Source organism: Epinephelus lanceolatus, chromosome 5, assembly GCF_041903045.1.
Source record: "Epinephelus lanceolatus isolate andai-2023 chromosome 5, ASM4190304v1, whole genome shotgun sequence".
Lineage (NCBI taxonomy): Eukaryota > Metazoa > Chordata > Actinopteri > Perciformes > Serranidae > Epinephelus > Epinephelus lanceolatus.
Genome location: NC_135738.1, coordinates 33,539,034 through 33,563,047, shown reverse-complemented (window position 1 = coordinate 33,563,047; position 24,014 = coordinate 33,539,034). Strand labels below are relative to the sequence as shown.

At 41.2% G+C, this 24,014-nt stretch overlaps 2 protein-coding genes across 4 annotated transcripts in view; one reads left to right on the top strand and one right to left on the bottom strand.

The window, feature by feature from the left end:
• Positions 1–2,471: 2,471 nt before the first annotated feature.
• On the bottom strand, positions 2,472–22,341 carry mlycd (malonyl-CoA decarboxylase). The gene is made up of 5 exons (XM_033635768.2): positions 21,796–22,341; positions 14,551–14,663; positions 12,084–12,240; positions 11,495–11,647; positions 2,472–3,472 (listed from the first exon to the last, which is right to left on the bottom strand). Exons 1-5 carry the CDS (start codon positions 22,339–22,341, stop codon positions 2,927–2,929), a joined length of 1,515 nt encoding a protein of 504 aa, XP_033491659.1. The 3' UTR covers positions 2,472–2,926.
• LOC117262684 (DNA topoisomerase I, mitochondrial) overlaps positions 20,982–24,014 on the top strand; it is a 51,419-nt gene continuing 48,386 nt past the window's right edge. Inside the window, exon 1 of one of the 3 annotated variants that reach the window (XM_078168108.1) lies at positions 20,982–20,998. The gene's annotated coding sequence lies outside the window, so the exon portion shown is untranslated. Of the gene's footprint in view, positions 20,999–22,327; positions 22,481–24,014 lie in introns of those variants that run through there. The other 2 variants (XM_033635764.2, XM_033635763.2) reach the window with 2 other exon arrangements.

The window sequence follows — 24,014 nt, the reverse complement described above, 5'->3', positions numbered from 1 at the left end:
AACAATTAGGTGGTTCCAAGAAGACAGTGCTGACAAGGAGGGTTCAGTAAGAGTTTTTTCTATCATGTTTGCAACTCAAAAGTTAATTACATTTTGTTCTCCAATATGACTTTTTTTTTTTCTGCTATATTTGCCTTTGAGAATGCTGCTAGCTGACTGAATCTGACTTGGCACATTTATACGCTTCCTCTGTGGCACAGTGATCACAAGAAATACTGGACCAAGTTGGAATGTTTGTTTGTGTTGTGTGCCAACGTTTATTCTCTATACCATTCAATACAATCAAATGCTTTATTGAAATGACATGCAATTGAAGCGTCTTCTTAGGGAGGAAGGCGCAGCCAGTGTTTGGATGGATTTTTGAGGCTTTTTGATTAATAGTTAAATGTGACATTATGAATCTGTTAAAACTATTTCCAATCAGAACACATGACAGTATTTCAATTAATTGTTTAAGTGGCTTTGAAATGCCATGTTTTGCTGTCACTCACTTATTGATATTTTTGGTTTATTAACAATGTTCTAATATATTATAAAATACAACATATCAGAATTTATCAGTGATACAATCCAGCACTTATTTCAGTTGTATGGATGAAGACAAAAGGCTTTTATATTTCAGACCTTATCGGAATGAATTAGGACATGAAAATGCCACGGCCGCCACTCTTCCATCACTCGCTGACTTTTCCGGCCACTGCGATCTGTAAAAAATGGATTAGCTTCATTTGTAAGGCAATTTCCTCCGAATGAGGGACAAGAAATGAAATACACCGTCGCCATGCACACATCCACTTCCCATCTTCAAAAAAAAAAAAAGGTTAAAAAAAAAAAAATAACAGGATTGTCTGAATTACGGAATTATTTTTAGATGAGGCATGAATTCCCACAGCAGACAGTTTCTGATCAATTGTAATCAGGTCTTCTGCTGCTTTTTGGAAAGTATTGGCTCTAAGACGTGTCAGACAACGGAGCCGTACAATATTGAACTTGGGTGTGAATCCATTATCAACATGTGCTGGGCTGGAAATGTGACAAAACTGCAATCTGATTAGATACAAATGAAGACGGGTCTAAGTACACACTGCACCCATGTGGAAATTGTCAGTGATCAGAATACTTGCTGCTACACTGTCTACAAAAAGCTCCAACACAGCGATCCAGTTTCGCTGCCATTTGATCACAGATGTTTCCCAGTATCAAACGCTGCCTTTGTTACAATTATATGTTAAGTAATTACACCATTCCATTCATTTGAACAGCCATTTTCAAATTAGCTCCATTTAACACATGAAAAGTGGACTCGTCCTCTTAAGCCTCCGCTGAGGAGGTTTGTGTCATTTCATTTAGCGGGACCCAATGTGTCCATAAATCAGATTTCAGGGCTGTAACTGCTCGCTGTGTGAGCAATTTGTCTTCTTAGTCCTATGGGAAATGCCTGACTGACTGCTATCAAAAGGTAATTACTTTCACTGTACGACATAATATACTTTTAAAAAGTTCATTATTAAAAGCTGCTGGACTTACAACCCAAACCTCTCTGTGGTCTCCATTATTGGTCTTTCCTGGGCAAAGGTGACTCAAAACAAGCCCTAGCTGGCAGCAGCAGGTGTGGAATATGTCATTGTTGTTTCTATGGCAACCCATACCAAAGTATGCATCGGCTTCCATTGTGAGATGGCGTGACAGTGTCGCTCTTTTCCGTGTCCCCTGCGCTCACTGAGAGGTACGGGTCTCTTATTGTCTCCAATATCTTCAGAGACACTCACACTGTCTGTCAAGGGCATCCTTTAAACAACTGTCCTTTTTATGCTTCTTTATTCTCCTCCCCCCTTCCTTCACAACTGAACACCATCAATCTAGCCATTTACTTTAACTTTATTTCTCACTCCATTAGTTTCTAGGACACAGAGCGGCACAGGGAGACAAAAGGGGGGGAGAAGGGAGGGGGGAGGGGCGGACAGCGAGTGTGAAAAAAACGAAAAGAAAGTTTGGCTCCTTGGAGAGATAAAATGTAATTTCACAGTCAACTTGCTGTGATATATTATTTCACAACAATGGAGTGTGGGCTGATATGAGCCCTGCTTGGCACCTGTACAGAGCAGTTAGAACATCGGCGATGACTCTCTGGAGAGGTCGGTGGTGTGTGTGTGTGACGGCAAAATTATGAAAAAAATCACCAGAACGGAGGCACCAGGAGGAACCAGCCCATCGGATCAGAATGTGCACAGTCGAGTATAAAATATGAGTTGCCATGATACACGTCAGAAAAAAAAACAAACTGTTTTGTTTAGAGTTATTTAAAATGAAATAATATTTTCAGTCAGTGATTTTATGCCTTTGTGTATTGAGTTTTAGTGGGAATAAGCAGTGTAACAGCAGGTGTATATAAACCCTTTGTGAGAACAAAAAAAGAAAATCCAATACTCTCCCATTCATCAACATGTTTGCAGAGAGACAGTTCAGCCAAATGAAAGAATCTAAACATCATTTATTCCAGTAGCTGCACCCCTTCATTGCTCCGGCTTCACCATTACACACACTGTTATCCAGGAACATGGTAAAGCATTGATAGATGCCTCGTGCTTCATTAGCTACAGTCTCTCAGCCTGGGAGGCATTTACACAATATCAAACAGCTTCAACCAGAAAGCCAATGAGGCAAGAAGCCTAACCTATGCACTTCAGACAGAAGATGGGACGAGACACGTCTTGTGAGAAATGTTCTAATTTCAGCCCAAAAATAATGTCAGCTGATGTCCATTAAGCGATGCTTCAGGGCTGGTGTTTCCTGTTTGAATATTTGAAAAAACGTCAAATATGCAAAACAAACTGAACAAGCTGAGGTTTTTAAATAATGTATGGAAGATATTAGGTGCCATGTGACAGAACAGAGGTGTATTTATGGGTGTATCCTTGTCTCTGTCTCATAATTTGCTGTTCTGCTGAAATTGGGACACCAGCCCCAGCACCTGCTCCGATGCAGTGATGACCTTATTCTGCAGGTAAAGAGCGCCGTTTTTAGACGTCTCGTTCAGGAAGTAACGATAGTTCACCATGATGCCGCAGGAGTTTGACACGCCCCTAGGGCTGGTGTCAGCGTGCCAGTTGAGCCGCCACATAGTGGCACCATTTTGCAAGTGGAAGTTGGCCACCGGATTGAGAGCGTAGCCTCGCCTTTTCTCCCCATAGAGGTACCAGGCGCAGAGGCGCATCAGGACAGGCTCCAGGACACGGGTCAGGCGCTCAGAACGCATCCACTCACTGGTGGCGATCAGTTTGCGGAGGGCCTCAATGGCTGGAGTCCCAGGGGCTGAGTCAGTTGCCTGCTCCACCTCCATCCACTCCTGCTCAGAGAGGAGGTCAGAGCCCCGGCCTTCCTTCCTGTACTGGCTGAGCAGGCCTTGGAGCCAGGCGGAGAAGCCCGGGATTGGAGACAGGCTGGAGAACTGGGCCATATGAGGGAACTCGCTCTGAAAGACATGAGAGGGGAAGGGAGGTAGAGTTAACCCTTAAATACTTACCTCAGGTCTTTAGAGACCCAGGACCATTTACACCTTGTCTAACACTTTAGGCCTCGAACCCCCTTCTATTCCTTAAACTATTTCTGGCATCAAAACTGTTGCAACTCTAGTTTTTCCACTGTTTTTCGGGGTCTTTAGAGGTTTGTAAGGGTGATATCTTTTTCACATTATGCAGGTAGCTGATAAAAGCAGGTAATGTGTTATCCGGCTTGGCCTCAATTTGTGTCACTGTTACTATAAATTGACACTTTCACAAGGCGAAAAGGTTTGTTTATGTCACAGTAGCATGATGGTGCAGTATCAATGTGTCGGCCACACTTTATAGCAGCACTTTCTTGAATGTAGACCTTTTCAAACTTGACAACATAAACATTCTAAATGGGTCCCTTTGTATTTCCTGTTGGAATGTTTGTTAATGTAGTAGCTGACAGGAAGTAAACAGAGAACAAAGCAACAGCAATGACAGGGTCTATTGGAGGGTTTTTTATGACAAGTCTGAAAATGAAGATGAGGATTTTATTTTTATGCAAAGTGATCAGTCAGATCATTCAGAAGCAGAAGTGGAGCAGTCACTGAGTAGTTACAGTGGGCTGTGTGCAACACAGTCCAATATGCATAAATATAATATATAACTAAAATAACAGCCTCACCGTTGTATGCCTCAGCGAACCGGTCAACTTTTAGTTCACATTCATGTCTGTCCAGACAGTTGACAATGCTTAAAATATGGATGTTCCTCTAAAGAAGCTACACATTCTAAGACATGTATGCTTCACACACATCTTCCACCGGGCAGCACAGAAGATCACACAATCAGCACAGTTTCAAGGTGGACATCCATGATTAGTGTCACCAATTCAGTATCCAACCAAATGCCTCCCCTTCTGTTCCTGAGTTATGGTGTTGAGTAATGGCCAGAAAAGTGTTTTTACAGAACATTATGACGTCACAGTGAAGTTAACCTTTGGGATTTAAAATATCATCACTTCATTGTTATATCCTATTGAGATTTGTCCTCATTATTAGTGTATGAATTCTTGAGTTATGGCCTTTGACCTTTGATCACCAAAATCTAATCAGTTTATCAGAGTCCAAGTGTACATTTGGGCCAAATTTGAAGAAGTTCCCTCAAGGTGCTCTTCAGATATTGCGTTCAAGAGAATGGGATAAAAGGATGGACAGATGTATGGAAAGAAAGACAACCATACCAACTGTACCGGACAACCAAAGACAAAATGCCTCCGGCCACAGCTTTTGCCAGCTTGGATGCATCAAAAGCTATGTTCAAAATATATAGAGCTTAGTGTTAGTTCAGGCAGGACACAATGTCAAGCTGAGCTCACATCCCTGCTCCACCAATTGATGGAGCAGCTGATTGATGGAAGGAAGTCAGCTGATAGATCACATGATTCCTTTCTATGCGAACCAATTGGCAAATCTCGTTCAGGGCGCTCTATTTAAACTGCTCTGGCTGCCTACTGTTGCTGCATCCTCTGCAAGGCATTTTGCAACTCACCTCCACCCCAGCTCCTCCTTTTCATGCCGCGTCTGATTTACCAATGTAAGTTCTGTTTGTTATTGATGCTGGTTCTGTTCTGTTCCCAAGGGGTCTTTGCTGCTGCTCTCTCAGCCTTAGGCTTTCCATGTAGGCGCGTTGAAGGGCAGGGAGGTTTGCCTATCTGCCTCAGGCTTAACTTGTTTGCACATGGAAGGGCAGAGAGTTGTGCTCTCACCGCCCTAAGGCTTTCCACACAGGCGCGTGGAAGGGCGGAGAGGTGTGCTCTCTCTGCCTTAGGCTCTCCATGTTGGCGCGTAGAAGAGGCTTTCTGCGTTGGCCAGAGGAAAGGCAAAGAGACCCCGGAACAGAGCCATACTGCCAAATATAATACTGCAAATGGAAATAAAGGGTTTTTTTGACTAAAGTGTTCCTGACTGAAATCCTTTTTTAAGTTCTGGAAATTATTTTTTGACATCTATAAGCAATCCAAAAATAAATAAAGGCAAAACAAAAGGGTTTGGAGGGTGTACCATCAACATCAGATTCTGAAAAGGTTAGAAGCATTGTTATTTCACTGTGTAGCTGTGTTAAAAATGGAACAAGTCTCTAAAGACCTTAAGTATGCAGGAATGTTTGGAAAAACATTACTGCATTTAAGGGTTAAAAAAGTTTCTTTTTAATCCTCTATTTTGAAACACAAAAAGTTGCAGAACCATTTACATGCATACAGAAACAATTCAACGCAGAATTGCCAAAACCTGTCTTAACCAGCTTGAAGACAGGAAAACAAAAAATAAAAAAATAAACCTGGGAAATGGGTGGGGGTGAGGAAACAAGGTAACAATGTAAAGAAAACAGATGAGAGTCAGGAGCGATTTGATCCCCACTAGAATGCAGGGGCACCAGCGTCGCTATGGCGGAAATAAGAGAGATGAACGCTCCACCTCAGTATCAAAACACAAAACAACATTTTCTTGTTTGTGCTCAGGCTGCTGCTCAGGCCTTCAGTTCCTCAGACAGGGACGCATTACAAATCAACTCCATTGCCTCATGATCCTGCCCCAGTGATGGAGATGGATGATCCCTGCTCTCTTCTTTCTATCCTCCTCCTCCTCCTCCTCCTCCTCCTCAGTCACCTGCACTCTCACCTTTAATACCTGTCCTCTTCTCTCACCCGCCTCTCCTGCATGTCTCTGTCTCATCTCGAATGCCCACACACACACACACACACATATACACACACACATCACCCGCCCACCCATCTCATGCGTTCTCTTCCACCCCGCTACTCTCTCCTCTTGCAAAAAAGAATCCTCCCCCTCTTCCCTGCCCATCTTCGTGCTCCGGCATCTGGGTTGATAAGTGACGGAGCGATGTGGCAGGCAGAGGAGTGAAAGTGGCTGCGGATAAAAGTGGAAGTGTCAGACAACCCCTGGAGGGACACGCCACTCTGCAACATTGTTTTCCTTTCTTCATCCTTGATTTCGCCCTGCCTCCACTTCAAAATCCAGCCTTCTCGCTTCCCATGCCCCCCCTGGCACTCCTTTTCTGTTTCTTCTCACTCTACTGTATCATGATCTCGCATTCTTCACTCCTACCTCTACTTTTAACTACTGGGTGTTCCCGCGTTGAGACCAAGCAGGCTTGACAAAGGAAAGACGGTGGTGGAAATAAGAATAGAGGCTGCAGGAGAGGTGAGAAAGTAACAGAGAGGAAAGGATAGAGAGAAAAATGAAGAACAGTGCCAGACCTGTGCTCTAGGGGCCAATCTACAAAGACAAGCAAGACCTCCTCCCTTCACCTTAAATCACGACTGTGACCTTTTCTTTTCCACTCTATCATCTATCCATCATCATAGTGGTCCCTCTGTGGCTGCGCTGCTCCTCTCTTCACCTTTACATAAGGTAAAGCCCTGTCAGAAAGCCAGGGACTGCTGAATACAAGCCGGTGTTGTGGTTTTAGCCTCGAGGGTAGAGCACTGCACTTACACTGTCGGGGTCAGGGGTTCGATTCCCAATAGGGTCATAAAAAAATAATTGCACTCATGGGGTGCATTGTATAAAAGCCTCCAGAAAAAAGGTATGAAAGTCACATTGAAGAGTTTAGTTTCCAAACACTACTTTACACTGTCTTACAGAGCAAAAAGTCAGTGGCTCCATATTCAGTCAAAACTGACCGTTATTTGGCTTCTTGGCATCTCTTCAAACAATTATTATGTCATAGATATTTATAATCTCTGTTAAAAAGGCATCTACAATCTGGCTCTGGTTTGGTGATCTACTCTAGAAGCCGTATTTGACTATACTCTACCAGCCATTGACACAGCTACACCAAGAGAGTTATAACAAGAGACAGCCACCTGTGAAATAGCCACCCATGGGTGTAGAGACCTGGAGACAGCACTGAAGGCAGGACCCTGTTCACTCCTATGGAAGTTGCTTAGTGGCGCATGAAGCCAAAAAAGCTGTACTTCTGCGGCATGAAACTACTCAGACGATCAGAGCTGCTTGAACATGAGAGACTTCTGCCAACCGAGCCGGCTACTTCCACTTTAGCACTCCACTAAACTGAATGGGGATAAAACGATTTGATCTTGTGGCTCTTCTAGCCTTTCCAAATGTTATTTGACACAATGGATAAAATCCTGATAGTGAAACAAGTCATTTCGCAGGGGTTGTGACTCCAAAAATATCTATCCACTTTGCAGACATCTCTTTGCCAGTGTAAGTCAATGGGAAATAGTCTTTTGGGGCCCAACAGCATCACATGTCAGACCCGGGAGTTGTAATTCCACTGTCTAGCCACTATGATAATTGGCTTCAAAGCCTGTCGCACTTCCTGGGGGGCCTGTAGCCATCGGTGGCCTTAGCTAATTGATTTTTTCCCTATCTGTTAAATGTAATTTAAAAATAACAATTTTGACGAACCAACATCTTGATAATATATTTGGTTATTCAACATAACTAGCAGTTAAGTAACAGTAGCTACATCCTACACTAATGGAGAAAAAACATTAGCTAATGCTAACATTACTAACTTAGCAGAGAAGCAGTAACTGATATCTCAGGCTTTGACTCTAGTGGAATTTATAATATTTGATGAGGTTAAGATACATTGAAATAAAATATTTTTATGTATTAAATTGTAGATTAATGAATGTATTTCAATGGCTCCCTACTTCCTTCCACGACACCTTAAGCCCCCTTGCTCAGACCACATGCATCTTCAAAGTTAGCCTTCATTTTGATCTCAACTACACACCTGTACATTTTTTGAAGTTGCAACGCTACTGCAGTGACAAAAATCTGTCCACAGACCAGAGCCACATTTTGCCCTGATGACATACACAGACTCACAAGGTGAAGACAACACCAGCTGTGGCAACGCTGTTGTGGCTGGTAATTAAAAGTGGTCCAACGGACAGACCCAGCAGAACAGATACACTATAATAATCAAAACAAAGTTTAATTTAATTTAGAAAGCTGAGGGAGCAATTTGTTTGTTGACTGTCTTTTTAATCTGGCAATCTGTCATTCCCTGAAGATTCCCTGTTTAAGGGGCCATTTATACTTAATGACTGGTACCTGTATGGACACAGACAGAACCTTCTGTCTGTACTCTGCGTTCACTGAATTCATTGTGATCATTGCACAATGAGTTGGTAATGTAATGGAAGCGGAAATTCTCTGTCCACATAACGCAGTGTATTTAATATCTTCACAGACCACCGCCATCTACAATGCTGCCTCAGTTAAAAGGTACATTACCACGACCTCCTCAGTTTCCTCGTTTGTTGTTGTGTGAAACTTTTGATTCAGGCTGTATCCATGCTATCATAAATGATGTATGGAAGTATGAGGGTAGTGATGTCTATTTTCAAACCTAAAGGGAGTATAAAAGAACCCTAAATCTAATTCCATATTTCCCCAACATCACTGTTTAGTAGCTACTGCTCTGTGCTTTTTTATGATAGTATGGAGAAGCTAAAAAGTAGCACAACTCTGTTTTTATATCATAATTTTTGCATAAGAGACAACTAAGATGACAGGAGGAGACGCTGAATTGCAAAGCTAGTAGACCTCTTGATGAAGACAACATTCCTCATCTGTAAAGCTTTTAAAACACAATGCAATATAACCTACTTCCCAGTCTCAGACACAAACAGCCCTAATGCTAAAGCACAAAACACAACACAATTTGCGCCGAGCTCACTGAACTGTATGTTGCCATTAATAAAAATGCCAATAAGTGAAAAGCTTGCGCCAATCAAAACAGCCCCGTTGTATGAATAACTAAAGTGGTAGATGCTTAAAGCTCTGAAACCTGATTTTTATGAGGATACACTGTAAAGAGGTATTTCCCATCTGTTGGGTAGAGTGGCTTTTGATGTTCCATTCACAGTTCCAGTTGTTTAACAAGTGCTAGCTGGAGTGGCCCGACATGAAGGGCTCTTCTGCGCTTATTGAGAGGGATGGATGAGATTTCATTACTGCCTGTCTAGTGACAACTGCTCTGTTTATGTGTGTAAGCATTCATGTGTGTATAAGCAAGTGCTAGAACAAGCGAGAGATTTATGATTCAGCACTGAGACCAAAATAAAAACTTTTGAAAAAGCAATCAAACAAAAATCTTGCCTGCCATGGCTACATTTCTCGCTGGAATGACTCCATGCCAGCTGGGCCACACCTGAAGGCTACTGTAAAGCCTTTTAATTGAATTCAGCATGTGAGTCATACAGAGTGAAACATCCTGGAGAGGAGACTAACAACACTTTTGCTACACCATAGGGGAGGAGCCGAGGAGCTCTGCGGGAGTTAACAGCTGTATCTGTGCACGTGTCATGTGTACTGTCAATGATAAGGTGTCATTATGTAGCTATAAAGGGACAGGGTGATTTAAAAGCTTCACAGATAAGACGAGCTACTTCATAGTTGTATTTAGATGACAAGTGTTTGCATGACTTTGCCTCTTCTGGGACCTCATGCTTTACCTCAGCTTTAACAGTCTTTATAGGAATTCAAACAGGCTTGATTCAAGTTATTCTTCTATTGCAGTATTTTGCAATGGTTTTAACTTTAATTTCACAATGTTTTAGCAAAACTATTAACACAAAATGCTACAATGGTAATCAGAACATCACATCATTATTACATTAAACAAAGAGCAGTGGTTCCCGACCATTTTCTTAAGGGACCCCTTTTCTGTCATTGAGTAAACTGATGACCCCTGACTAAGTGACATATGTCATGGATATTTCATATTTTGTTCAATACATAACCATAACAGTACAGACACACATAATAACTGCAAGACGTTTGAGTAAAATGAGTGATTTTGATGAATTTTGAGCAGATTATTTCCTGTGAATATTGCATCAGATTTGAGGTTTCCTGATATTTTTAGAACATTTTTATATGATTCTCTGTCTTTGTTATGCATTTTCTTAGAGTATTTTTTTTTAAATCACACATAATACACAGGCTTTTTTGATGGATTCAGTGTTTTCCTCTTCCTGTAACTTGGCCATTGTTGTATTAGCTCATTGGTTGCTCTCTGGGTACTTCTTTAACGCAGGAATGCAGGCTGTGTGAATTTAGCCTGTGTTTGGTGCCCTTATACTGTGAGATTTCTTTTAAGTTAATATCTTGAAGAATAGTCCAAACTATAAAAACAACAGTTTAATTTAGTATTCTTCATAGAAATGAATGAAATCATGAGATATACATCTGTTACACCCTGTAAACAGGGGTGCACAAACTTTTCTGAATGGGGTCCAGATAAGATAATGTGAAAACACCTGGGGTATCTCACATCGTATGTGTAATTAAAAAAAAACAAAAAACAAAAACACATATAAATGAGACAAATACAACCGTTTCATCTTTCAGTGGAAATGTATTCAACTTTCCATCACCTTCCTAAGAGCGGTGGCCCTCATTGTCGGCTTTACCCTTCTTTGCTATGGCCATGTCTGCTACCTAGCAGGAAACGTCTGCTGCTAGGTAGCCATTCGTTAGCTTGTTTACCATCTGTTTATGAAAACACATTAGCCTGCGAATTCCGACTTGGTGCATGTCTACCTGTCTGTATGATATTCCTGACAGTGTGAGGTGAACATAAAAAATTCAAATTGAACTTGCTTGATTAACCAGTACTGTGTGGCCAGCCACATATAGTATATTTTGACAAGCCGCTGGCTGTTTGACATCTGTCCACGCGGCCACAATTGGCCCCCAGGCTGGACTTTGGACATGCCTGCCTTAAAATCAAGAAAGACTTGTGACTCACCATGTACCTTTGGCAACCCTTCCTCAGGGTTGGGATCCCCAGGTTTGAAACCAGTGATGTGCAATAAGAATGACTTTTTAAAGTTATATCTAAAGAATGCTGCAACATCCATTCCTAGCTCCACATCCATAGTTAATTTGCTGACTAATGTACCACACTACATCCTGCATCCCACCCGCACTCACCTGTAGTTCTCGGACCACCCTCTTGATGAGGTAGTTTCCCAGCTCCACCCCTTGAAGGCCAGCCTGGGTGGAGGAGATGGAGTAGAAGATGGCTGAGTTTATCTTATTTACATCCTCCTCGGAATCGAGAGTGGCGAACTCACGGACGATGCTCTAAGAGGAAAACAAATATTTTTGTTGAGTCACAGAAAAATATTGCATCACTCATCCAGATACAAACCCATTCTCAGTGTTTGAGGCTACAGCTGCAGCCAAGGCGGGAATTTCTTATAGCTATAGCTCAGAGCCGCTGGAGCAAAACTGTGTCTATTGTTGCACTATTTCACACCCTGGAATATTCTCAAATTGCAGTGTTGTCAAAACCACCTTTTTCTCACTGTAAACACAAAGGAGAGGAATTCAGCGCTGTAGAGGCTGCTCCCAGAGGGGTTTGCAGTTTAAAGGTCTCTGTATTGTTTTTCACACAGCAATAATCCATTTGTCAGCTGAGAGGAGGAACAAAGTAGTAAATCCCAGATGTTTAAGTATCCTCCAAGGTGTGGTAAAGTGAGACAAACCATTACAGCAGCCTGTAGCTATTGTTTCTAACCTGAATGTTGTCAGAGATGTCTTCTGTGAGGGCCACGTGTAGAACAACCAGGGGTTCTCCTGGCATGGCGGCGTGGGTGAAGGCATAACAACGGCGGTATGGCCCCACTCTGCGCTTCAGGTCAGTCCAGTTCCTGACAGGGTGCACTGCCTCGTACCTGGCAGAGGGCTGATAATTAGTCTTTCAGTTTTGAACAAACCATTTGCTAAATCCTGCCCTCCTTAGTTACTGTTGCTACACCTGTCAAGATTTTCATTTCGTTTGGCACATGTGCTCCGATGATAATGGGGCAAATTTACCACTCAAAATCATTAATACATTTTGAAACACTGGGTCCTTGATTTCGAACAGAGGTAGACAGTAGCAGGGTTCTCATTTACAGCTCATTTTGCTCTTCATACCACTGTTGCGGTCAGACTTTATTAGCTGTAGCTAGCTGGCTAATTAAGCTAACGTTAGCCATTGGAATTGTTTTAAACGCCACCTCTGGATGATTTTTTAATGATTCCAGCTGAACTGTTATAAACAAGAAACCTGTATAATGTGTCTCACATATGAACTTGATGGCTACGTGCATGAAAGCATGCTAAGACTGTCTAAACTCCATGCAAATAGCCTGCACCCTCACCAGTTAAAGATACACCTGGAGGAAATGGAAATAGGGAAACAGCACATCTGGTATTGTAGTGCAGAGCTAGTTAGCTCTAGCATAATAAGAGTTTTTTTGTTATAACCTATAACCTATGATTATTGTTTTATCATAGGTCATGATAAGAGCTTTTTCATTTTTAATTCTACAAAACCCTGTTTGAATATTTAGCATACACAATGGGCAAGCCAGAAAGCAGTTGGATTTCTGCTTTCAAAATTCAAACAGTATGGTTCCCTTTGAACGTTACAGGAGAAAAAGGTCTTAGGATCATGACTAACCTGTGTTGGGCCATTGCCACATTATCTTGGATAACTACTGTAAAACTAAAATATTAGCCCGGGCTATTATTTGCTTCACTCATTGATATCAACGGGCCTATATTTGACACAGGTGTCTACATGAGACAGGCTTTATAAGGCCTTATAAAGCTCAGAAAGATGGGAAATACAATAAAATTGCCAGTATGAATATTACTTTTAATTTGGCTTCAGATAATATATCAGGCATCTAATTGAGACAGGTGTTTATTTTTCAAAAAGTGTAGCTACACTGGAAGGGGACTAGGCATTCAATTGAGACTAGGCGTTTAATTGAAGTTTTACATTAGCTTGACTGGAGGTTGCTACCTAAGTGTAAACTTCCCCCAATAAGATAAGATAAGATAAGATAAGATAAGATAAGATAAGATAAGATAAGATACACCTTTATTGATCCCATAATTGAGAAATGCCAGTGTTACAGCAGTCAAGGAAAAAGAGTCAGATTAAAGATTTCAAAATTAGACTTAAAAAACTTAAATAACTGGGCATGCAATATTACCTACATACGCGACATACAACTTTAAATGGTTGTATTTTTTATACATTTTAAATACACTCTGAACCCTAAATCCTGCCAGCAGGTTTGAAAGGCATACTTCCTTAAAATCACAAAAGTTACACAATTTATCACAGCCAGACCCTATAAATATCTTGTGTCCTTGAACACAGCATGCGTAACAACCGTTTCCAACAGGAAACATAATTAAATCTAAACTTAAACTAGTGATATTTTATCAGAATCACTGTATTCTACCTGTCTTGTTTAAAATTTTGCCAAAAATAATCCAGGATTACTTTTACAACTTTTAACTTAAGAATATCAAAGGGTGGTCTGATGACACACATTTGTGTGATAATGCAATTTGCAAGGAGGATTTGCATTTTGCTTAAGAGATTTGTTTTGGTGATGACTGTCATTCTCTCTGTGCTGTGTGTTTGTTGCATTGGCTCCAATACCTTCATTTAGTGTGAATATAAAAAAAATCTGATTATTTATAGTCATTCAGGGAGGCACAAGGTAAAATATTTGTAGCTTTGGCGAAGGTCAAGACAGAAAAAAAAATTAAAAAATAAATAAAGATGGAAAAAAAAGAAAAGAAGTTACACCTCTAATAAAGAATCAGCCCTGATAAAAAGCTCCTTGGCCTTGGAGGTAACACTGGGTTAACGATACTACTGTGAGAGTTAGCTGGACATGATGATGTTTTAATTAAAGCAGTAAACACACTGTTTAACCCATTCCTTACACTGTGCTCTATTGATTCAGGTTCAGAAAGCTACATTAAAACCCTTAAGTGCCACACACGTTGAGTCAGCATTTGGAAAAGTGCCTATTTATGTCTGAAAAATTACGATTGGACAATCACTGTTCAGGGAAACAGGGGTTTCGAAAATGGTCACTTTCCATCAACGTGCTATATAATGTGGATGTAAGAAAAGAAACTGACGGATACAAAGAAAGCGGCACAGTGTGAGGGAGCATGAATGCCCTTACTGGCTGATCCTCTGCAGGATCTCACAGGGGGACTGCCAGGTGATTCTCTCCAGTCGGAGCAGACCTACAGAGAACCACTCAGACAGCAGGCTCTTCAGCGTGCCATTCAGGTCCTGGGAGAGAAAAAAAGGTGAGAGTTAAGAATAAAAACATCAACACCCAGTGGATAATTGAAAAATTCACCACATTCTTTACTTTGTTGCGAACAGCTCAGCAGCCAAGCTGTCTGGGAAATTAAAGCTTAACCTTACATTCGTACTTCATAATAGCGCAGGAACTATATGTTGTACAAATAAAACACCAGCATGCACAGGTAAATCTTACATGCACATTAATAAGAAAAGGAAGGTCACAGTCTCCACTGCATAAGCTGTCTGTCCTTACTGTATAGGGTTTTTTTGTCATTCTTTTCTATCTTATAAAGAAGAAACACCATGAAAGCATTCAAGAAATTGCAGCTTTTATACACCTATTAAAAGAAATGGATAAACACAGTCTTTACAACCTCATAGACCTCTTTTATTGGGAGAACGTACAGCCTCTATCTTATTGACTGACAGCTAAGTTGCTCAAGTTTGTCTGACGGCCATAAACAATTCCATACTGGTATCTTACAGTGCAGTGAGGATGGTCCCTTGGGTGTCTGTATGCTGTTTGAATGTTTTCACATTATGAGAAGTGATTTGTTTGAGTTTGCAATGGGTGTAGAGGAGGCACTTCAATAAACAACTTGCCATTTCAGAGCAGGCCTGTCCTCCCTCAAAGGTCAAACTTCATTTAAAGCAAATCTCTTGCAAACACACAAACAGGCACACACTGTGCACACACGCAAACACATAAATACAGCTTATATTGGCTGTTCCATAGGATGACTTCACTTCAGGCTTACTTTAATGCCGGCTTGTCAGTCATAATAAAAGCTAATGCAAACAAGCTCAAGTTGGGTCATGGTGTTAAAGCCACTGGCTGAGATTCTCCGCAACCAAAACTAACGAAATTTGAAATTCAACCCCACATATGCATCAGCCGCAACATTATTCAGCTCTATGGTTGAGAAGTTTCACGCTTATGAATGAGAGGCAAAATCAAATTTAACCCTTAAGGGGAAAAAAAGGAGAAAAAGTTCAGCAAAACTTATGTGATGGTGTGTGTGTGTGTGTGTGTGTGTGTGTGTGTGTTTGTGTTCCTCTAACCTCACAAGCTGCCTGAGGTGAAATAATCTATGATGGCTGATAATCCCAGCCTGGCATTTCTGTGGAAAACACAGCACATAAACAACCCATGAGAGTGCAGCGGCTGCCTTGGGTAGCCAATTCTCACCCACACAAAAGGAAGGCCAAACTGAGATGTGTATTCCATTGACCTAGCAGAAGATGAAGTCTTTTGAAATGGAAGGGTCTAGCATTCGAAGCCTGAGGTTAGGAGAGGCATGGAGGGAAGGACGGAAGGGAAGAGACGAAAATCCTCCACTCTATTAGAAAGAAAATAAAGCAATACTTTTTGACACTGGAGCTTTAACAATGCAGTGAGGCTCCGATGCCGTGAGCTGATACAGCCTCTGTTGCCTTGAGCCACAGCTATATTGTGATTATACAGAGCGATGGAGACTGCGGCGCCTGCAAGGAACAGTCTATCAATCCGAGGCCAAACGACCCCACACTGCCAAAGTGTTTACAGGTCAAACTCAGAGTGCGCCAAATATCTTTACTCCAGTAGGCTGCATGCCACTTGTCAGCCTGGCAGCCTGTCCGTGGGGGAAAAATAGCCTCACTGATACTCTGTGAAATCCCAAGGAGCCAACTAAAACGATGTCTCTGACTTGTCTTTATAGCTTTCATCCACTCAGTTTGTGGACAGGTGAACAAGACTGAAAAGCCTGCAGGTATGGGGAGTGAGGAAGAACATCAAAAATCAATTACCCCACCAAGAGAGACTAATCTAGCGTTGAATTCAACGTGACACTCTTGCAAGAACCACAGTATTTGCAGCCTTGTTAAATCCAAACTTCATTACTTTTGTAATTTTCCATATTGTATCATTTTTCCCCTCTATGTTTCTGTGTTCTTTTGATCATCCGTATTATTGCAAGTTTTTCTCTCCCCTGGTATGCACATACTATCAATACATGTACTAAAAGCTTCATATTTACCATGACCTTTTCTCATTTTTAGCTCAATCAATTCTGGCAATAACAAGAAAAGATTGCTGTGTGCCCCCAAGACCAAGGTGGTCAGCACTCAGAGCGAATTCTCTGTAGGTAGCGTAGACCTTTTTTAGGCTACAAAAGGTCTCAGTGGGCCTTGGTTATTGAGATTAAATGCATCTGCACCACCTCTCAGCAGGAATAAAATAGGTATTGAGCAGGAGAGAAGAGGCTAGAAGTCCTCCGGCGATAGTGCAGTCAGGGGCTTTGAAAATCATATTGAGCTCCATTCCAAAGCAAAACAAAACATAAAAACTGATCATAGAGATGATAGAGGACCTAAACGGCCCTGAATGATCTCACGCAGGGCAGTTTTAGTTTGACCATTAAAGCTTTCAAAGGCGCACACACATCCATTTTGTAATCTTGATTCTTGCATCTCAGCAGCACTTTACAAATGAGCAGTTTGCATTTCATTCAGTGTGTTTGAGAATAGTGGACACAAAGAACAACTATTACAGAAGCAGTATTTCACCCATTCTTGAGAATTGGGACAAATCATGTCCTACCAAACTACAATTACTGCTTCACGGTCGTATGCCTCCGTGAACCACTCAAGTTGCACTTACAATTTCTATTCATGTCTGTGAAAACACGGATGCTTCACAAACATCTTCCCCCTGGCAGCAAAGAAGATCTATACAATCAGCACAGTTTCAAGGTGGACACCCAAGATTAGTGTCACCAATTTCATATCTGACCAAATGTCTCCCTTTCTGTTCCTAAGATACGGTGTTGAATAGTGGCCAGAAAAGTGCCAAACATTATGATGTCACAGCGAAGCTGATCTTTGACCCTTTGGATAGGTTATAAAATGTCATCACATCATCATTTATTCCTGTTACACATTTGTGTGAAATTTTGTTATAACTAGTGCGTGAAACAGGGAGGTCACAGTGACCTTGACCTTTGATGTCTGACCACCAAATTCTATTTAGTATATTCTTGAGTCCAATTGGACGTTTGTGCCAAATTTGAAGAAAGTCCCTCAAGGCATTCTTGAGATATCGTGTTTGTACGTACAGACAACCTGAAACCATGATGCCTCCAGCTATGGCTATCACCAGCACAAAAGCATAAATACCCCTTAAAATTATAACTTATCAACACAATCATTCTGTTTCTGGGGTGAAACACATACATAAAATATTTTGATCTGTTTGCATTTTTTTAACTTCCAAACTTGCCCTGTGCCAGAAAACACAAAAGATGTGTTCAAAGCCTTCAAAATCTAAAACTATCAATACGTACTGATAACACTGGTGTAAAATGTACTACTATAATCATCTTTGTTTTAAAATATGTATTTTTGTTAAAATGTTGGCCCTTTACAGACATGTCCCAAATTTTTATCAACTCCATTAGATTTCTACGTAAACATCATTTAATTGGGCATAAAAGAGTTAGCTATATCCTGAGGACTCCTAACTCGCTTCCTGGTTTCCAAAAACTTATGATTACTTCTTTAAATGATATAGCTGTCTGGTGTGTCTCACCCATAACAAGTCAACTCCACAGCTCTTCTAAAATAAAACTAAATAAGAATCATGGTTAAAAAAATGAGTATTTTGATTAGCATTAAGAGAACTCTTAGCAACTTTGAAAAATAAAATGGCTACTCACTATGACTACAGTGAAATTGACAAATATCATAGGTGTTTCTAGCCCATTTTGGGGGGTGCTGAAGCAGCAACCCCTAAATTGAATCCCAGCACCCCTAAAATTTGAGAGATTTTTTTAATTTTTTTTTTTTTTTTTTACTGTGTGTCCCTTTTTAACAAGCTAGAAAAGTGTGAAAACCATACAGTACTTGGTTGCAACGTAATATTTTAACAATAAAAATACAGCAGCATCCCCCTTTTGATCAATGGTTTGATCCACCCCATCCCTCCCACTTTTCCCCGACTTGGGCTCTGAGCGCTCTATCTGCACAGAGCAATGCACTGCCTTCCAGAGTGGGTGATATGCAGTAGTGGTGTAAGTAACTGGCTTAAACCAGGATATGTGGCACATTTCCTAACTTCTACCACTCAATACCAACACATTATTATCATTACCAGTCCTCATTTTTGCTGCATTTAATCGTAGGTCACTGTTTATATTGTTAGGTAGGAGTTAGCTGACGTTTTTTCTAGCTGAGAAACGTTACAGGTGGTCAGTACCACTGTCCTCTGTTTGAATTGGAATGAGAGAAGCTAGCTGTTGTGTCATGTGCATGTGTTAATATTAAAGCCAAGGTGCTACTGACTAGCTAACTGACTGGATGTTCATTAACATTATAACTCCTATTGTATGTATTTATTATTATTATTTTGTAGATTTCAAGCACTTTTCTTTTTTGAAGTGTATTTTTATTTATGTATTTGTATTATATAATACAGATAAGAAGGAAAAAGGCAGAGACAAACATTGAAAAAGTGTTGTGCATTGCATTTCAAATAAAAGTCCAAAAAATAAGTCCAAGGTCCATTTTTGGTATTTTTGGTACTCACTATAGGGGGCTGGTTTACTCCAGAAACATACATACTGTTGATGGTTTAGTCACAGATTTTCCCAAAAAGTGTTGTGCTTTTCCTTCTTTAAAATGTACAAAACAATGAAATTTATCTTGCCTGGCCGGGCAGCTCTCTGGGTGCTCTCTCAGCACCCCTAAACCTCTGATCCTAGAATCGCCCCTGATAAATATATAAGTTTTTGTCAACTCAGTAAGACGTCAACTGCATCAGATCTTATTTCTGGCAGCCGTTATGTATGCTCCTCCTGGGAGCTGGACAGTGTTTCTGGGGAGAGGGATGTCTGGGGTCTGCTTTGCCTGGCCTGCTGCCCCCGCGACCCTGCAGCCCCAAATAAGTGGATGAAAATGGATGGATTATGTATGCTATTTGAAAAAACACTGGGAGGCTGGTGCATTACATGGTTAAATAGTCAAAACTGATGTTTTAAGATTTTCCTAGCCTAATTGTAGAGTAAAAATCAAAAAGCTAAAAAAAAAAAAAAAAAAGTTTTTCCCAGTTCTTAAGAATGAGTGATTTGCTTTGGCTCCTAAATATCACATCCAGCACAAAACCAAAGAATCTCTCTTGATGGTGAGTTTTGGTACTTCTTCTGTCCACATCTACACACTACAGGGGCTTCTGCTTTTACTGTAGTTTTAATAAAAGAGCTGCTGGTGGCCTGTGACACACAAATAGCCATTCTCAAGCACGCAAGCTGCTAGTCGATTTATAAAAGCCGCTCCACACAGCGTCAACTCAGTATGACTCCAACTTAGAGATACAGCCAACATAAATAGCACAAGCCAGACTGATGGTTAAAAAACACACTTTTGTAACCTTTGTCAAGCTTAAAAAAATAAAGCAAGTATATCCTGCAGGAAGAAAGTAGTATGCAACTTTTAGTGCACTTTTATCACAAGCTGCGCGCTTAATACATGTTAGTATACGGGCTAAGTCTGTCAGATTACTTTTTCTTCGCACTCAGCACGTATTAATTACAACACATCTATGGTACATGTCGTACTTTGTATAAATCTATCTCCTATCTGAAAAAAATCCCATTCTTATTCCAAGGTGTGCATGGAAACTCCTACACTCTAGTGCTGAACTGAATTGAAAATTGTAATTATAACTGACTGAACATGAATGACTGAACAATGAGACTGGAAAGAGTAGCTGCTCTGAAAAATAAGTTGCCAAAAATGTGCCATTACGGGGGCAAAGAGCATGGGGGGCATGTCTGTGTGATGGAACATTTTAGGTTTTTTCCCCCCACTGCTTTTCCTTTCAATTTTATTTTCACTTTGTCTTCAAAAAAAATCATTCAAAATATTCATTACATGCCTGATTTATATTCAGCGCTTTCACCTTGTTGCTGCAGCAGAGTAGCTCTCGCCTCTTCATGTATAGAATGAAATATTAGTACGGGGTCTATTTTAACACAAGAGGATTCCAGCAACAGTGGAAAGCAGCTCTTAACAGCACTGTAAGCTCATGTGTCCAGCCAAAATGAGCAGAAAATATGAAGAAAGCCCCGAAAATGAGCTTGACTGTCTCATGCCAAACATGCTTGGTGTTATCTATTTGCAAAAACACCTTAAGCTATGAGGAAATAAGAAAACAAAACATATTTAGTTCCTCTAGTTTGGTAAGGAAGGTAAACTGTGGCAGAGGTCATTGGCACTCAAGCTGTGAGGAAATGTGAGCCACGTGATGGGAGCAAGGAGTGCAGTTTGTGCCTCGGTGTGGGGTGAGTTGTGTAAGCAGCTACACTGTTAATACTGTTAAAATACACCAGGGTCATTCCTGTTATGCAGCAACATGTTGGCCTCATAACTTTTGAAGAAAAGTTGGATTTTTTCCTGATTGTATTATAATGTTTCTGTATCATAATTTAGCCTTGAAAATAAGATCCTGTACACTTCTCTCAAGCAGCTTCACAATTCATTGTTTTTATTAACATTTTGGTACCTCTGGACCATCGCCAAGAGAATTAACAACACTGGTCTAAAATAGATTGTCCTCCCTGTAAACAAATTGTAATTCAGCCTAACAGTGTGGAAATTTAACAGTGTGGCAATCAGATGAAGCAGGATAAGTTAAAGTTAATGCTCTCCCTTCTTTACTTTTTTGAGTTCTCTTAACAAATAGTACGTCTCCTCTTGAAAATTCTCTCAATGAAATTGTATTTTTTGTGGAAGGTGAGAAACTAGTAACTAACAGTGTTATGGAAGTGGAAAATGACTTCAGGGACGCACAGTACATAATGAAAATGGTCAAAATGTAATAATATTTTGAGTAGTTTTTATTTTAATGGTTTTTGTCCTTGTAGAAGTTTGAAGCTTTGCACTGGACACACGGTGCTATTTTGGTAAAAGTTAAGTGGAAAGAAATGTTGCTACATAACAGGAATAACCCACCACATACACCGTCTCTAAATTAGGCTACCGAGGTTCAGCTGTTCAGGAAACATGTCAAACGCTTAAACGCGCACGGCACTGCTTGACTCAAGCGAGCACCCGTAGAAAATGTAAACAGAAGATTTACCCTGATGTGAGGGCTCTCACTAGCTTTGGATGAGATTATTTCAAGCACGTCGGCTCGGAGGTCCACCAGAAACTTCACTCCTCCCTCGACCCTGCTTATATGATTAAGCAACTGTTTATAACGGGGAGTCAAGCCGTACCGCAGCCTGTCTTCAACCTGCAAAATGGTCGCCACGTCTCGTAGCTGTGTGTCCAACAGCCTCATGGCCATCTCTGAAACGCTTTTATGGTCCACTCCGAAGTCTTGTGACAGCTTCGTCAGGAAGCCGAGTTTGTCTTCCTTGTCCAGACTGCCGTAGAAGTGCATGAACTCCAAGCTGTTCGATTCAGGAGGAGGAGGGTACTTGTCTCTCGTCTCGTATGTGGGTAAAGGTGCAACGACCCTCGCCAGGATCTCCTCCATTGCCGTGACACCGCGACGACCTGGGGTCGAATACCAACGCCAGCCGCTGACGTCCGAGGCCTCCAGAGCCGCTTTGAGAACAGCCCGGTGTCGCCAGCACCTCGCACTGCTTCGAAAAGCCCAGATAGCACGATGGGATATCATCTCCAGGAGGGAGCTCAGCTGTCTGTTTGGGCCCCGCGACCAGTGAACACACAGGAGGGAACCGTTTCCGGGTCTCTTAAAGAGACAGTACAGCTGTCATGGCAACAAGTGAGAGGGTTAGACTGCAGGTCCAGGACAGGTGGTATACACAAAACTATATATATAATATATATATATATATATATATATATATATATATATATATATATATATATATATATATATATATATATATATATACAATACAGGCCAAAAGTTTGGACACACCTTCTCATTCAATGCGTTTTCTTTATTTTCATGACTATTTACATTGTAGATTCTCACTGAAGGCATCAAAACTATGAATGAACACATGTGGAGTTATGTACTTAACAAAAAAAGGTGAAATAACTGAAAACATGTTTTATATTCTAGTTTCTTCAAAATAGCCACCCTTTGCTCTGATTACTGCTTTGCACACTCTTGGCATTCTCTCCATGAGCTTCAAGAGGTAGTCACCTGAAATGGTTTCCACTTCACAGGTGTGCCTTATCAGGGTTAATTAGTGGAATTTCTTGCTTTATCAATGGGGTTGGGACCATCAGTTGTGTTGTGCAGAAGTCAGGTTAATACACAGCCGACAGCCCTATTGGACAACTGTTAAAATTCATATTATGGCAAGAACCAATCAGCTAACTAAAGAAAAACCAGTGGCCATCATTACTTTAAGAAATGAAGGTCAGTCAGTCCGGAAAATTGCAAAAACTTTAAATGTGTCCCCAAGTGGAGTCGCAAAAACCATCAAGCGCTACAACGAAACTGGCACACATGAGGACCGACCCAGGAAAGGAAGACCAAGAGTCACCTCTGCTTCTGAGGATAAGTTCATCCGAGTCACCAGCCTCAGAAATGGCAAGTTAACAGCAGCTCAGATCAGAGACCAGATGAATGCCACACAGAGTTCTAGCAGCAGACCCATCTCTAGAACAACTGTTAAGAGGAGACTGCGCGAATCAGGCCTTCATGGTCAAATAGCTGCTAGGAAACCACTGCTAAGGAGAGGCAACAAGCAGAAGAGATTTGTTTGGGCCAAGAAACACAAGGAATGGACATTAGACCAGTGGAAATCTGTGCTTTGGTCTGATGAGTCCAAATTTGAGATCTTTGGTTCCAACCGCCGTGTCTTTGTGAGACGCAGAAAAGGTGAACGGATGGATTCCACATGCCTGGTTCCCACTGTGAAGCATGGAGGAGGAGGTGTGATGGTGTGGGGGTGTTTTGCTGGTGACACTGTTGGGGATTTATTCAAAATTGAAGGCACACTGAACCAGCATGGCTACCACAGCATCCTGCAGCGACATGCCATCCCATCCGGTTTGCGTTTAGTTGGACGATCATTTATTTTTCAACAGGACAATGACCCCAAACACACCTCCAGGCTGTGTAAGGGCTATTTGACCAAGAAGGAGAGTGATGGAGTGCTGCGGCAGATGACCTGGCCTCCACAGTCACCGGACCTGAACCCAATCCAGATGGTTTGGGGTGAGCTGGACCGCAGAGTGAAGGCAAAGGGGCCAACAAGTGCTAAACACCTCTGGGAACTCCTTCAAGACTGTTGGAAAACCATTTCAGGTGACTACCTCTTGAAGCTCATGGAGGGAATGCCAAGAGTGTGCAAAGCAGTAATCAGAGCA

Coding starts and splice junctions, on each gene's coding strand:
- mlycd (XM_033635768.2), bottom strand. CDS start 22,341: ATGATATCCCATCGTGCTATCTGGGCTTTTCGAAGCAGTGCGAGGTGC. Junction 12,241..14,550: donor ATCCTGCAGAGGATCAGCCA/GTAAGGGCATTC, acceptor GCCCTCTGCCAG/GTACGAGGCAGTGCACCCTG. Junction 11,648..12,083: donor ACATCTCTGACAACATTCAG/GTTAGAAACAAT, acceptor TTTTCCTCTTAG/AGCATCGTCCGTGAGTTCGC.